General features: G+C 44.0%; 1 protein-coding gene across 1 annotated transcript; it reads right to left on the reverse strand.

The window, feature by feature from the left end:
• Positions 1-248: 248 nt before the first annotated feature.
• On the reverse strand, positions 249-12,433 carry LOC130310374 (serine/threonine-protein kinase SBK1-like). Its single transcript, XM_056552400.1, has 6 exons — positions 12,367-12,433; positions 11,329-11,454; positions 5,377-5,521; positions 2,696-2,871; positions 1,943-2,145; positions 249-779 (listed from the first exon to the last, which is right to left on the reverse strand). Exons 1-6 carry the CDS (start codon positions 12,431-12,433, stop codon positions 249-251), a joined length of 1,248 nt encoding a protein of 415 aa, XP_056408375.1.
• Positions 12,434-16,374: the final 3,941 nt, after the last annotated feature.

Below are 16,374 nucleotides of genomic sequence, written 5' to 3' on the forward strand. Positions count from 1 at the left end.
TCTATGACCACTACCATGAATACTTTAAATTCCCACATTTCGTTCAATAACATGACTTCCTGTGTAATCTATAACCTACCTCCATGTCCTTGTGTTCATTAGATGGGAAGACATTGAGGCGATCTATACCCCGGCTCCTATAGTGAGGCAGGTCATCTCGTGGTCTAGTAGAAGGCAGGATGTGCTATGTGATGTGGCATCAGGATCATAGGGTCCACATGTCACCTGTAGGAAGCCATTATTCTGTGTTATGAAGAGAACTCTGCTTTCCATGGAACTTGCATGTATTTCAGAACGTCCATGACCGAGCACCTCTCGGCGAACATGTCCCAGAACATTCCTCTAGCCTCAGCTGAGATCTTCTTCCACTTCTCTGGAGTTGGGGACTCCCTTTCCACTCGCCACCAGGCAAACTCCTTATACCTATGATCACATGACATTGCCGTGCGCCAAGGGAAGAATCCGGTAAGGGCAGTGTAGATGAGGACCCCAAAAGCCCACACGTCAAGATTGGGATGTAGCAGGAGCTGTTTCCATGGTTTTTGGCAGCAGAGTTCCGGAGCAGTATAAGGTATAGTCCAGGACAGATAGGGGGTATATGTGCCCTGGAGACGGGTGAGTCCAAAGTCGGCAAGTTTTATCTGGTGACATTCTGGGTCCATCAGAAGAATATTATCCAGCTTTAGATCCCGATGGACCATTCCTCTGTTGTGCATGAAGTCCATGGCATTGGCTATCTGAGGAACGCAACGCTTCACTGTGTCCTCCTGCAACCCGACCTAAGAAGAAAACACAGGAGATCACACAGCTGAAAAACAGACCGGACAATCCGAACAGAAGACAACACCAGAGATCACACAGCTGAAGAGCAGACTGGACAATCCGAACAGAAGACAACACCAGAGATCACACAGCTGAAGAGCAGACTGGACAATCCGAACAGAAGACAACACCAGAGATCACACAGCTGAAGAGCAGACCGGACGCTCCGAACAGAAGACAACACCAGAGATCACACACCTGAAGAGCAGACTGGACAATCCAAACAGAAGACAACACCAGAGATCACACAGCTGAAGAGCAGACCAGACAATCCAAACAGAAGACAACACCAGAGATTACACAGCTGAAGAGAAGACCGGACAATCCGAACAGAAGACAACACCAGAGATCACACAGCTGAAGAGAAGACCGGACAATCCGAACAGAAGACAACACCAGAGATCACACAGCTGAAGAGCAGGCCGGACAATCCGAACTGAAGACAACACCAGAAATCACACAGCTGAAGAGCAGACCGGACAATCCGAACAGAAGACACCACCAGAGATCACACAGCTGAAGAGCAGACCGGACAATCCAAACAATAGACAACACCAGAGATCACACAGCTTAAGAGCAGACCGGACGATCCAAACAAAAGACAACACCAGAAATCACACAGCTGAAGAGCAGACCAGACAATCCAAACAGAAGACAACTAAAGACTACTTTACACTTATAAGGCTGGTAATTAATCAGAATTTCGGTGAAAGTCAAAACCAGAAGTGGAGCCGACAAAGAGAAAAACTTGAAAGATTTGCACCTTTTTCTGTGTTTTGGACCCACTCATTGTGAAAAGCAAAACTGTGATGGTGGCCAAATAGCCATGTGTGAACCAAGGCTAACAGTAAAAACAGTTCCTCGGTTCATCAATTCTATTCTGTTATTCATATATTACATTCCACGCTCAGAAAGACCATTGTCACCCAATAAGTCATCATCCCTCCCATAGAAGGTGCCACCCAGCCACCTGTATAGTGGATCTCCCTAGTTATGGAGGTCCCAAACTGCTGTGTGGACAGATCTATGGTAAGAACTTAATGGAGCCAAACGTTATCAAAACTGTAATGGTGGCAACCAGATCTGAACAACGTTTACAAACTCCGGAATATAAACTCACCTTAGGTTTAATGATGGACTGAAGATTTCCTGCCGGTGCTACCTCCTGAATGAAAACATAATCCCGACTGGTCTGGAACGCAATCTCATGAGTCAGGATGATGTTCGGGTGGCAGCTGAGGGCGAGGGAGATGCTGTATTCCAGGAGGAAGTTATCCTTCGGGACCTTCTCCTTCGCCAACATTTTGACCGCCACGACCTGACCTGTAAATACGACGTTATGGTTATTGATTGATTTGTATAAATTTGTATGATAAAGAAGCCAGACAAAGAAATTTGAACATAATAAAAACTTTAGAGAACAAATTGGAAGGTGAGAAAAGCAAAGAGATCACAGACTGTGCAACAAATGAGCAAACTGAATGATAGGCTGGGTGTTGACTTATTTTTGTCAGTACTTTTAGCCAAAACCATGAATGGTTCTGTGTGTGTACCAGGCCTTATTTTGAACACTATGAGAAGACAACAGAGCTCAGAAAAGAAGCCCGATAACACTATCCCCACCATCATAGTCGTCATCTCACCTGAATGCCGGTGCTGCTCCCGAGACTGAAACGTGACGCCACAGCCATGCCCCCTTGTGACGTCACACCACACCCCCTCCATTCATGTCTATGAGGGGGGGCGTGTCTGCCATCACGCCTCCTCCCATAGACATGAATGGAGGGGGCGTGATGTCACAAGGGGGCATGGCCATCTCAGTCACAGCAACCGGAACAGAATAGAAGAGACCACCATTATATCGTCATCTCACCTGAATTCTTGTGTTTGCCCATGAGAACCTTCCCATAAGTCCCTTCTCCAAGTTCTTGTAAGAGATTAAAGTCATCGGTCGCCTCCATCATCCTCAGGTTCTGAGAGGTCTCTGAAACCAGATGTATGAGGTGTCTCGCCATGTTCTTGGTGATCTCTCTGACGTGGGCGGCCATTCTGAGTGAGATAAAGAGACATAGAGTTTATTATACTAGAACAGGAGGAAACTATAGTGTTAACGATCACTGGGAGGGAGCAGGGCCGGCACTGCCTATAGGCAAATTAGGCAGCCGCCTAGAGCGCACTCTTGATGGGGGTGCCGCTCTGCCCAAAGCAATTTAGCCACTGGGAGCTCATAGCTTGTGCTCCAGGTCTCAGACTGAGCCAGTATTGCTTGGATCCACCACACTCAAGATGGAGGACGGGATGTGTCGGAATGTTGTTTACTCTTTTAGGATTATCAAAGTCAAATTAACTAATTTCATATAAATTCAAAATCTAAAGAAAATTTGTAAACAATTTTACATATTGTAAAGTCCCACCTGATGGCTATAAACACACAACACAATAATAGTCTGCAGTCGTTACGGAGCATCGTACAATACCATGAGATCTACAGTCATATCATATACTATACAACCTATAATACGATATCACAGCAGAAGCCTCAGACATCCCAAAACTCATATCCCCCTAAAAATCCAACATAATAAAATGTAGGTTCAAATTGTATTGATACAATGTAAACAAATTAGGTATAAAATACCTTAAAATACCCAATAAAAATATCCTGTGCTATGTACTGAACACAGATTTACCTTAATGATAAAGACTGGTGCCGTGAACTGGTCCCTGAAGAGATGATATAGTCTATGGTGGACTCCTCCTGGACACCAAGATGATGATCCTTGAGGAGATGATATAGTCAATGGTGAACTCCTCCTAGACACCAAGATGATGATCCGTGAGGAGATGATATAGTCAATGGTGGACTCCTCCTCGATACCAAGATGATGGTCCTTGAGGAGATGATAGTCAATGGTGGACTCCTCCTGGACATCAAGATGATGATCCTTGAGGAGATGATATAGTCATTGGTGGACTCCTCCTAGACACCAAGATGATGATCCTTGAGGAGATGATATAGTCAATGATGAACTCCTCCTGGACACCAAGATGATGGTCCTTGAAGAGATGATAGTCAATGGTGGACTCCTCCTCAACACCAAGATGATGGTCCTTGAGGAGATTATAGTCAATGGTTGACTCCTCCTGGACACCAAGATGATGATCCTTGAGGAGATGATAGTCAATGGTGGACTCCTCCTGGACACCAAGATGACGATCCTTGAGGAGTTGATATAGTCAATGTGAACTCCTCCTGGACACCAAGATGATGGTCCTTGAGGAGATGATATAGTCAATGGTGGACTCCTCCTGGACACCAAGATGATGGTCCGCGAGGAGATTATAAAGTCAATGGTGGACTCCTCCTGGACACCAAGATGATGGTCCGCGAGGAGATGATATAGTCAATGGTGGACTCCTCCTGGACACCAAGATGATGGTCCTTAAGGAGATGATATAGTCAATGGTGGACTCCTCCTGGACACCAAGATGATGGTCCTTGAGGAGATGATATAGTCAATGGTGGACTCCTCCTGGACACCAAGATGATGATCCTTGAGGAGATGATAGTCAATGGTGGACTCCTCCTGGACACCAAGATGATGGTCCTTGAGGAGATAATATTGTCAATGGTGGACTCCTCCTGGACACCAAGATTATGGTCCTTGAGGAGATGATATTGTCAATGGTGGACTCCTCCTAGACACCAAGATGATGGTCCTTGAGGAGATGATATTGTCAATGGCGGACTCCTCCTGGACTCCAAGATGATGATCCTATAGGAGATGATATTGTCAATGGTGGACTCCTCCTGGACTCCAAGATGATGGTCCTTGAAGAGATGATAAAGTCAACAATGGACACCAAGAAGTCTACAATGTTCTGCTCCTCAGAGGCCAATACTCAACTCCAATAATGAAGTGGAATAGATATGACTGAGAGGAGATGGGAGAAGCTTTATATCTGGGAAGAGGGTGGAGATTATGGATTGAGGGGACATTATCATTGGCCAAGACTTGTTGTCTCCATTTGCACATGAATGGTCAGTGAGAAGTCTCTGTGTCGGGTGATTCCATATGAATGGGGCTGTGGGTGCGGCTCATATCTGTAGACAGGTCGGTCAGGTATTTTACACTATGAGGACACAACACCGGGAAATACCACTAGTATTTAGGAAGAATGAATATGGAGTTAGAGAGGGTAGTTATTATGGGATGGGATATAAGAGAGGGTAGTTATTATAGGATGGAAAATTATAGAGAGTAGTTATTATGGGATGGGATGTTAGAGAGATTGTAGTTATTATGGGATCTTAGAGAGGGTAGTTATTATGGGATGGGATCTTAGAGACTGTTGTTACTATGGGATGGGATCTTAGAGAGGGTAGTTATTATGGGATGGGATCTTAGAGACTGTAGTTATGGGATGGTATATTAGAGAGGGTAGTTATTATGGGATGGGATCCCTTTATTATTTTTTATCTATTTCTAGGACAGGCTTCCTCTACAGGGTGTTATTTACCCCACACAGTCCCCCATCTGACCAGGCGCTTACCTCCAGAAATGACTGATGTTTAGGGAAGGAAGCAGATCCACCAACTTTCCTGGTCTGTAGATGACGGTCTGCAGACTGATTTCTGAAGGTTTACTTCTAGTGCTATGGATATTCACAGAAAACACATTGATTTCACCATTTTCACCTTAAGGGTACATTCACACGGTAGATTACCTGCGTTTTTTCTGCAGCGGATTTTGCTATCTTTGATTTCAATGTGTCCGAAAGAGAATCTGCAAATCTGCTTCTATTGGGGAATTTCTGCTGACCCATTGAAGTCAATGGTACGAAAAATCCGCTGTGGATTTTCTGTAGCAAAAACGCTAAGGAAATTCCGCAAGAAATCCACGCGTGTGAACGTACCCTTAGGACTCAAAACAATCTTCGTTTTTGCCTCCTCACCTTCTAAAAATCATAACGCGTTCAATTTTGCACCTACAGAACCATATAAGGGCTTGTTTTTTGAGTCACCAATTGTACTTTGTAATGATATTACTTATTTTATAACATAATCTGCAGCAAAACAAAAACAATTATTTGTGGGGTGAAATTAAACAAAAACGCCATTTTGCAACTTTTTAGGCCTTCGGTTTCTACGCATTGCACTTTTCGGTAAAAATAACACCGTATCTTTACCCAATTTATATAGTTTTTTTTTATTTATTTTACTACTTAAAAAAAAAATCCTAACAATAAAATTTGTTTGTTTAAAATTGTCATCTTCTCACCCCTATAATGTTTTAATTTTTCTGCGTATGGGGCTATATAAGGGCAAATTTTTTGCGCCGTGGTCTGTAGTTTTTTCGGTACCATCTTTGTTTTGATGGAACTTTTTGATCGCTTTTTATTAATATTTTTATGGTATATGAAGTGACCAAAAATTCGCAATTTTGGACATTTACGCACACGGCGGTACCACATATGATTATTTTTTAATCCATGATTTTATAAAAAAAAAATAGAAAAAGGGGGGTGACTCAAACTTTTATTGGGGGGGGGCTAAATTCACATGTATTCTCTTTTTTTATTTATTTTTTACACTTTTTACTATTTTTTTTTAGCCCCCATGGGGGGGCTATACCATGAAATCTTCTGATTGCATATACTGATTAATGCTATGCCATAGCACTGATCAGTGTTATAGGCACTATGCTGCTCCAGCCTGCTGAGCAGGCTTGATGCAGATCGTCGATCGGACGACCAGGAGGCAGGTGAGGACCCTCCTGTCATCCAGTAAGCTGATCGGGATATTGTGATTCTATCGCGATAGTCCCAATCAGTTCCGCTGAGCTGCCAGGATAGTTTTACATTCACTTTAGATGCCACGATCAACTTTGATCGCAGCGTCTAAAGGGTTAATACTGGGCATCGGCCCAATCTGTGGTGCCCGTCATTAGCCGTGGGTCCTGGCTGCCGGTAGCAACCAGGACCCACCGGGTTTAACCAGTTCTCTGCTCGTGAGAACGGTTTAAACCCCATTAGCGGGACTCAGGACGTACAGGTACGCCTTGAGTCCTTAAGTACCAGGACATCTGGGCGTACCTGTACGCCTTGCATCCTTAAGGGGTTAAAGGAGTACTCCAGGATGCAACTTTTACCTGCCCAAAAGGTTAATCTAAAATAAAAACCAACATAGAACTGGACTTACCTACTGCTGCTCCCCGATGCCTCTACTATACCGCTCTCTGCTGGGGTCTTGCTTCATGTTGTCGATGTGTCACACTGCCATTGTGTGATGTATTGAGCCCCGGCCCCGATCTTCTCCCTGGTGTCAGGACTGATTACATCGCACTGCCACATAGACATTTACCGGCGGGGCATCGCTTTGGGTGATAAAAAGCTGAGCCGCAGTGTGACAAGTTGACCACAAGAGGCAGGAAGAAGACCACACTCAGAGGAGGCTGGGAACAGGCAGGAGGTAAGTCCAGTTTTTTTTTTCTTTTTTAATTATGGGCAGATTAAAAAGTAGCATCCCGGAGTACTCTTTTAAAAGAAGTATAACTATATCTTTAAAAAAGAATATGCTGCTGGGTGGGTAGAACACAACATTATTATTAACCATTGTTTGGGTTGTGTATAATGTAGAAGACATATTGGGGTCCCAGGGGATCTGCAGCATTTCCCCTTCCTATAATACGGAGAGGAGATGTGATATCACAGAATGTGCTCAGTGGTAACCATTGGACTTCAGGTAAACCCATGGAGCAAACCATTTCATAACACCTTCAGCTCTGCTACATCTTACTATACATATATACATCCTATCTGTGCATGAATAGAGACTGATATACATAGAATCCATATAGACAATAGAAGCAGCACCGGGTCTTATTATGTTGTTATTATTATGTTAAGGGATTCAATAAAGGAGGAAAAATTCCTGCTACCCCCAAATTACCCATCGCAGCCCCCCGGAGGAAGGAGAGAAACGAGACTGATCCTAGATATCTGACAATAACATTTATAGTAGATGTTATAAGAGCAAATAACACAAATAATTAATGTGCACTATAAAGTACAATACAGTACATGTGTTCAGTGTAAATTTTATATATTCTGATCTGTTATATTTATTGCAGAAATGACAATTCATTGGGTTTAACAAGTTTCATTCAGATCTATAGAAAAATCACAATAAATCTGGCACAAGAATAAAATGAAACAATTCTATATTCTATATTGTCCACATGACAATTTCAACGATTTCTTTGTTTTAAGAATTTATTGTATGTAACCTTCTATTTACTAGAAGTCTAAGTAAGAAGAAAGAAAACTTCATGATAAAATAGGGAAATATATAGATACAATAAATGCAGCTGAATATTGGGGGGCTCAAAACTTGGGGTGAATGTCGTCCCCATGGCCGTCCCAGGAGATTGTACAAAATTTTGGTTATTATACCAAAAGTGATATAATGCAACATAAAATTTTTTTATAGTCACCTTGTTTGATTCATTACATTACTGATTCTTCAGCCTCAGAAGTTTATAAAATATTATTATTGTTCTGTTCTCTGGAAACAAACATTTTATTAGGGTCTCAATTACGATACAATATAGAGGGGACTTTATATCATCTGGATCAAAAAGAGTGGGGCCATAGTTTGGGAGAAGTTCAGCAGAAAATGGTGCCGTCCAGCAGATTTAACACAGTTTGGTGCAGTTTTCATGCTTGTTTATGTAATTTTGTTGTTTATCTGTATTTTACAAGTCTCCGAATGCTCCTCTGATTTTTAGTAAAATAGACATTATTCTTCTATATTAATCTGGAAACATCACGTGACGATAAGGCTGCCCATCACCAGACATGATCAGTGCTATATAGAATTTCTTTAAAAACAAGGAAGAGGAATGTAAACTAGGGATCGACAGATATCGTTTTTTAGGGCCGATACCGATAATCGGTGGAGGTTAGGGCCGATAACTTATACCGATATTCCGGTATAAGTTATCGGCTATTTATCCCCCCTCGACACCGCTGCAGAGCATTGATTTAAAGCGGGCACTTTAAATCAATGCACTGCAGTGGCTTTTGCGGTGCCACAGGCCGCCGCCACCACCCGCTTCTCTCCCCCTACCTGTCAGGGTGGTTCGGGCCATCCATCCATCCTTCCTGTAGTGTCCAGCGGTATTCCGGGTGGAGGGTGAACCGGTCCGGGCTGTCCTTCTTCCCTGGGGGTCATCTTCTCCACTCCGGGCAGGCTCCGGCCTAGTACGCTGCATAGACGCCGCTGCGCAGTGACGCCCGTGCGCAGCGACGCACCTGACGTCACGGCGTAGCGGCGTCTATGCAGCGTACTAGGCCGGAGCCTGCCCGGAGTGAAGAAAATAACCCCCGGAGAAGGACAGCCCGGACCGGTTCACCCTCCACCCGAAATGCCGCCGGACACTACAGTAAGGATGGATGGCCCGGACCACCCCCATTACGGGTAAGTTTAATTTTTTTTTTATTGACTCGGAGGGTGGGGGAGGGGCCCGACCGGTATAGCGGTATGGGCAAAAATCCATACCGGTATACCGCCCAGCACTACGGTAAGGTAATTGTGCGGTCGCGGTGCGGGGCATTATCGGCAAGGTAATTGCCAATACCGATAATCCCCAAAATCGTGATTATCGGCCGATAATATCGGCCATACCGATAATCGGTCGATCCCTAATGTAAACACCTACTACCAATCCTCATAATAAGCGCATGTTATTATCTCTATAGCCTAGCACCCCATGTAACCCCCCCCCCTTTTGTCTGCACCAATCGTCTATTCATATGTAACCACGGGAGTGTCCACCGACTATAGACTGATACCAGGGAGAGAAAGACTAAATCGGGGACAGGATGGATCATTCTTCACAAATGTTCGGATTTCACCTTAAGACACAACCAAGAGGTTTCTGTGATGGAAAATTGTATTAGAATCTCATCATCTAGTCAAAGTGTTATCATAGTTAGTACGGTCGAAAAAAGACATATGTCCATCAAGTTCAACCAGGGAATTAAGGGGTAGGGATGTGGTACGATATTGGGGAAGGGATGAGATTTTATATTTCTTCATAAGCATTAATCTTATTTTGTTCCAGGAATGTATCTAATCCTGTTTTAAAGCTGTTAATTGTTCCTGCTGTGACCAGTTCCTGAGGTAGACCGTTCCATAAATTCACAGTCCTCACGGTAAAGAAGGTGTGTCGCCCCTTGAGACTAAACTTTTTCTTCTCCAGACGGAGGGAGTGCCCCCTCGTCCTTTGGGGGGGTTTAACCTGGAACAGTTTTTCTCCATATTTTTTGTATGGGCCATTAATATACTTATATACGTTTATCATATCCCCCCTTAAACGTCTCTTCTCAAGACTAAACAATTGTAACTCCTTTAATCGCTCCTCATAGCTAAGATATTCCATGCCCCATATTAGTTTAGTCGCGCGTCTCTGCACCCTTTCCAACTCCGCAGTGTCCCTTTTATGGACAGGTGACCAAAACTGAACAGCATATTCCAGGTGAGGCCGTACCAATGCTTTATAGAGGGGGAGTATTATGTCCCTGTCCCTTGAGTCCATGCCTCTTTTGATACATGACAATATCCTGCCGGCTATGGAAGCAGCAGCCTGACATTGTGCTATTCTGTAGTCTGTGATCTACAAGTCACCCAGATCCTTCTCTACCAGTGACTCTGCCAGTTTAATCCCCCCTAAGACATACGATGCATGCAGGTTATTAGTACCCAGATGCATAACGTTACATTTATCCACATTGAACCTCATTTGCCAAGTGGATGCCCAGACACTTAGTCTATCCAAGTCATCTTGTAACTTATGCACATCCTCTATAGACTGTACCGTGCTACAAAGCTTGGTGTCATCTGCAAAGATAGAATATAAATAATAATAATAGAATATAAATAATTATAAAGTTAACTGGGATTTTTTGCCTATAAAAATAAAAAAAGAACATAAACAATATTTTACTTGTAGCGAGAAGGGATATTGCGTCAATCTACTCACAGAATACCATGATAAAAAAATAGACCAAATATACCTTCTATATCAATACACTGTTACCCTCCCCCACCCGTATACTGACTGATAGCCAGGACAATATATAAGTAATATGTCCACATATAGATGATGCCATGACACCAAGTGGTACGCACATGTAATAGACTTTCTGTATGTAAGGAATAGAGTGTAAGCTCTGCTGGTGAGTACATTATAGTAACAGAGAGGGGTCGCCTTGTGATCAGTGTCTGCTGTGGATATCAGGTGGATGATTTGGGGGTAATATTATAGTGAGGTGTCAGCTACAAACATTCCCATAAAATACACAGAATATTAAAATTCATAGAACCTGTGGCCCATCCTGGACCTATAGACTGAAACACTGGATATAGGACCATAAAAGAGCAAGAATATTTAGGAATCACAGTGATAAGAGGACATATTGGACATGTGATGAGGACAGTACTGAGATTGGGGTTCAGGAGTATCATGAAGCTCCTGGACCCCAATATAACACGACCACCACCCTGGATGACAAGAGATGGATTCAATCTAGAAATCCATTCCATACTTTCACAAGTCTCATTGAGACCTATAGAAAAATCACAACAAATCTCACAAGAATATAATAAAAAATATTCTCTATATTATCCACATATTACATCCCTTATTTTACAGATTTCACAATTTCAGCAATACCTTTGTTTTAAGAATTTGTTATAATGTTATAATAATTTTCTATGTTCTAAATGTACATTTCTACTGTAATACAGAGAAACCTGCAATATTCCTTTATTATATGTGAGAACATTAATGAATATACCATAAAGGCAGCTGAATAATGGGGGGGGGTCATAACTTGGGGTGAATGTTGTCCCCATGGCCGTCCCAGGATATTATATTGGTTATTATACTTGAAAGGGAGATTTATATTAGAGAATTATTATAATGTAACATAAAAAAATTCAGATTCTTTGCTTGTTTTTCCACTTTTTCGTTTAATTGAATGCCAACATCCACCCATAAAGGCAACTCACATGCAATTTTTGGTTCTGATCAGATAACATCTTCTGTCTCTTCTACAAGCTTCATGTTTTACAGTTTTCAATATATTTATTAATGACCTTGTAGAGGGATTGTACAGTAAAGTGCCTATTTTTGCAGATGATACTTGGGATCATCCACCATTTACAGATGATTTGTTGTAAACTACTGAACTCATTCCATTTACTACACATTAGAATTTATCTCTAGACATTGTGTGATACTGTTTTGCCTTTGTGGGGGATCTAATACACAAATAGCTGACCAAGGTGGAGACCGGGCAGGTGTGTGGGCAGAGGAAGGTGATGGAATTTGTATACACTGCTGATCTAATCAGGGTCAATACACAGTAAGGAACAATGAGGAACAATGGGGACCCCGCACACCTTGGATAGAGGGTCTGGATGCAGGAGACACCCCCCGCAGAGCTCCAAATCCTACTTATTGTATAAATACTTACTGAGGATAAGGTATGACCGTGGGTCATACCAGACTGCCGACACCTGTTTCTGTATTATTGAGACCATGGCCACCAAATGGCCCCAAGTCCTGGAGAAATAGGTTTCTAAAGATTTCTCTTATGATTTGAGTTATTCCTCCCAGAGCCTCGATGTACAGATAATAAGCTTCCAGTAAAGCCTAAGCACCACCATGGGGTCACAGATCAGGCAGCATCATCTCCCGGCCTCTATAAATCCATCGGTCTCCCATTAACCTTTGTCTGGAATACCCCTTTAAAAGATCATGTGACATTGGGGATGAGAAATGAAGCACTCGAGAAAGTGGGGGAGTCTCCTTCATCCCACCCCCATACTGAAAAATATATATAATAGACTATAGAACAATGGTCCAATATCACTATGGTGACACAAGTTTAACAACTGGACTTATATCCATCTTCTGCCCATGTCCTGTGAGGGGGCATGGTGTGACGTCATGAGAAGGGGGTTACCGTGATGTCACAAGCTTCCGATGCCGCAGCCGGCGTTTGTGCTGCAGAGAGATCGTGGCGGGGGTGGGGATAAGATGTCTAGGGGCAGAGTACTCCTTTAAGTGTTTCGGTTCCTATACTTTGGTCATCCCTCGGACAGTTCTGGTTTCTAAAAACTATGTAAAGGTCAGGATATCCAGGGTTTATTTCAGATGCTGTTTATTATAGACCTTTTTTTAATTGTCCGTCCTACATAATAAAGTCCACATGGACCCAGATTTATCATAATGATTTTTTTTTTTTGTGTTTCTCATCATAGAGCAAAATCCCCAATTGGGCAAGAACCTTTATTGGATCCCAAATAAAACCTAAAATGCATCTCTCCCACTACACGATAAGTAAATGATATCAAGCAAATGGAGAGGTAATAGGTTCCCTCCTATAGCTATGCCACCCCCTACAGTCTGTCAGTGTCTTTTGGGGTACCTACCTCCTTAACAGGGTGGCACCAACTACAAGGACAGCTCCTTCCTATAGGGATAAAAACAGGAAATGGCAATGGAACTGAACTTTGTTTTGGGGGAAAAATAAAGGCTATTTTATTTGTTTTTTGTACAATATAATTCTTGTTTATTATAGATTATATCCAATTTTGTGGTTTTTTTTGGGTGTTATGCTCCAAAATGTTGGCGTGTCATTGTCACCAAACGAGGGCAGATTGAGACAAGACCAACATAAAAACTTTAAAAAGTGAATGTTATTATTATTGTAAGATGTATAAGTCTGGCACACACCAAAACAAAAAGATGCGAAAGCTGTTAGGGGACTATCACACTCTGCACATTTAACAAATGAAAATACAGATTACTCTCATTTTTATATCCTCAATTATTTATTTATTTAGCTATTTTTCCTTGATTAAATGAGTTTATATATTTTTTTAATTAATTAAACATTACATTTTTATTACATATATTTTTCATTATATTCTAAAAATTTATTTTTTTATTATATTTGTAGAAAAATATATGTCTCACTAATGAGTCTGTGAACACATTTGTCTCACAGGAAAAACCGCACAATGCCAGACATCAGTGTCACATTCCCCTGATGACACCGTGGCAGAGAAATACATGTCAGGGAGACACTACAGTTCTGCTGTTTTAATAACTATAATGGTAGTGAGTAATACCGGCAGATCTGGATGCCAGCGCACTGTCCTTGTATTCCCAGTGCAGTGAACACTGAAATAATGTATTAAAATAACAAATCACTGCAAACTATGCCATTTCTAATACACTATTATTGACCTTACATGAATATAATTGTAGTGTTCACTGGTCTGTGGAGAAGGGCTGGGTCTTTTGTTCATTATTTTACTAAAATATTTTTCCCTCCAAGACTATTGTTCACAGCCCCTATTGCTATATATTAAAGGAGTACTGCAGTCTTAGACACTTATGTGGATAGGGGATAAGTGTCTGATCCCGGGGGGTCCGACCGCTGGGACCACCCGCTATCTCCCGTACGGGGACCTGGTGTGAGGTGCCAACTACGGCATTGCCTCAGCAATACACGGCTAACGAGCGTGTCGTCGACCTTACTGAGGTGAATGACATGCCCCCTCTATACAGCTCTATGGGAGGGACTGCGATGTTGTTACGCCGAGCGCTCCGGGTCCCCGCTCCTCCCCGGAGCGCTCGCTACACTCTCCCCGCTGCAGCGCTCCGGTCAGATCCACTGACCCGGGGCGCTGTGATTCCGCTTCCAGCCGGGATGCGATTCGCGATGCGGGTAGCGCCCGCTCGCGATGCGCACCCCGGCTCCCGTACCTGACTCGCTCTCCCTCGGTCCTGTCCCGGCGCGCGCGGCCCCGCTCCCTAGGGCGCGCGCGCGCCGGGTCTTTGCGATTTAAAGGGCCACTGCGCCGCTGATTGGCGCAGTGATTCCAATTAGTGTCTTCACCTGTGCACTTCCCTATATCACCTCACTTCCCCTGCACTTCCTTGCCGGATCTTGTTGCCATTGTGCCAGTGAAAGCGTTTCCTTGTGTGTTCCTAGCCTGTGTTCCAGACCTCCTGCCGTTGCCCCTGACTACGATCCTTGCTGCCTGCCCCGACCTTCTGCTACGTCCGACCTTGCTTCTGTCTACTCCCTTGTACCGCGCCTATCTTCAGCAGCCTGAGAGGTGAGCCGTTGCTAGTGGATACGACCTGGTCACTACCGCCGCAGCAAGACCATCCCGCTTTGCGGCGGGCTCTGGTGAAAACCAGTAGTGACTTAGAACCGGTCCACTAGCACGGTCCACGCCAATCCCTCTCTGGCACAGAGGATCCACTACCTGCCAGCCGGCATCGTGACAGTAGATCCGGCCATGGATCCCGCTGAAGTTCCTCTGCCAGTTGTCGCTGACCTCACCACGGTGGTCGCCCAGCAGTCACAACAGATAGCGCAACAAGGCCAACAGCTGTCTCAACTGACCGTTATGCTACAGCAGTTACTACCACAGCTTCAGCAGTCATCTCCTCCGCCAGCTCCTGCACCTCCTCCGCAGCGAGTGGCCGCTCCTGGTCTACGCCTATCCTTGCCGGATAAATTTGATGGGGACTCTAAGTTTTGCCGTGGCTTTCTTTCCCAATGTTCCCTGCATCTGGAGATGATGTCGGACCAGTTTCCCACTGAAAGGTCTAAGGTGGCTTTCGTAGTCAGCCTTCTGTCTGGAAAAGCCCTGTCTTGGGCCACACCGCTCTGGGACCGCAATGACCCCGTCACTGCCTCTGTACACTCCTTCTTCTCGGAAATTCGAAGTGTCTTTGAGGAACCTGCCCGAGCCTCTTCTGCTGAGACTGCCCTGTTGAACCTGGTCCAGGGTAATTCTTCCGTTGGCGAGTATGCCGTACAATTCCGTACTCTTGCTTCAGAATTATCCTGGAACAATGAGGCCCTCTGCGCGACCTTTAAAAAAGGCCTATCCAGCAACATTAAAGATGTTCTGGCCGCACGAGAAATGCCTGCTAATCTTCATGAACTTATTCACCTAGCCACTCGCATTGACATGCGTTTTTCCGAAAGGCGTCAGGAGCTCCGCCAAGATATGGACTCTGTTCGCACGAGGCGTTTCTTCTCCTCGGCTCCTCTCTCCTCTGGTCCCCTGCAATCTGTTCCTGTGCCTCCCGCCGTGGAGGCTATGCAGGTCGACCGGTCTCGCCTGACACCTCAAGAGAGGACACGACGCCGCATGGAGAACCTCTGCCTGTACTGTGCTAGTACCGAACACTTCCTGAGGGATTGTCCTATCCGTCCTCCCCGCCTGGAAAGACGTACGCTGACTCCGCACAAAGGTGAGACAATCCTTGATGTCTACTCTGCTTCTCCACGTCTTACTGTGCCTGTGCGGATGTCTGCCTCTGCCTTCTCCTTCTCTACTGTGGCCTTCTTGGACTCTGGATCTGCAGGAAATTTTATTTTGGCCTCTCTCGTCAACAGGTTCAACATCCCAGTGACCAGTCTCGCCAGACCCCTTTACATCAATTGTGT

Source organism: Hyla sarda, chromosome 1 (genome assembly GCF_029499605.1).
Source record: "Hyla sarda isolate aHylSar1 chromosome 1, aHylSar1.hap1, whole genome shotgun sequence".
Lineage (NCBI taxonomy): Eukaryota > Metazoa > Chordata > Amphibia > Anura > Hylidae > Hyla > Hyla sarda.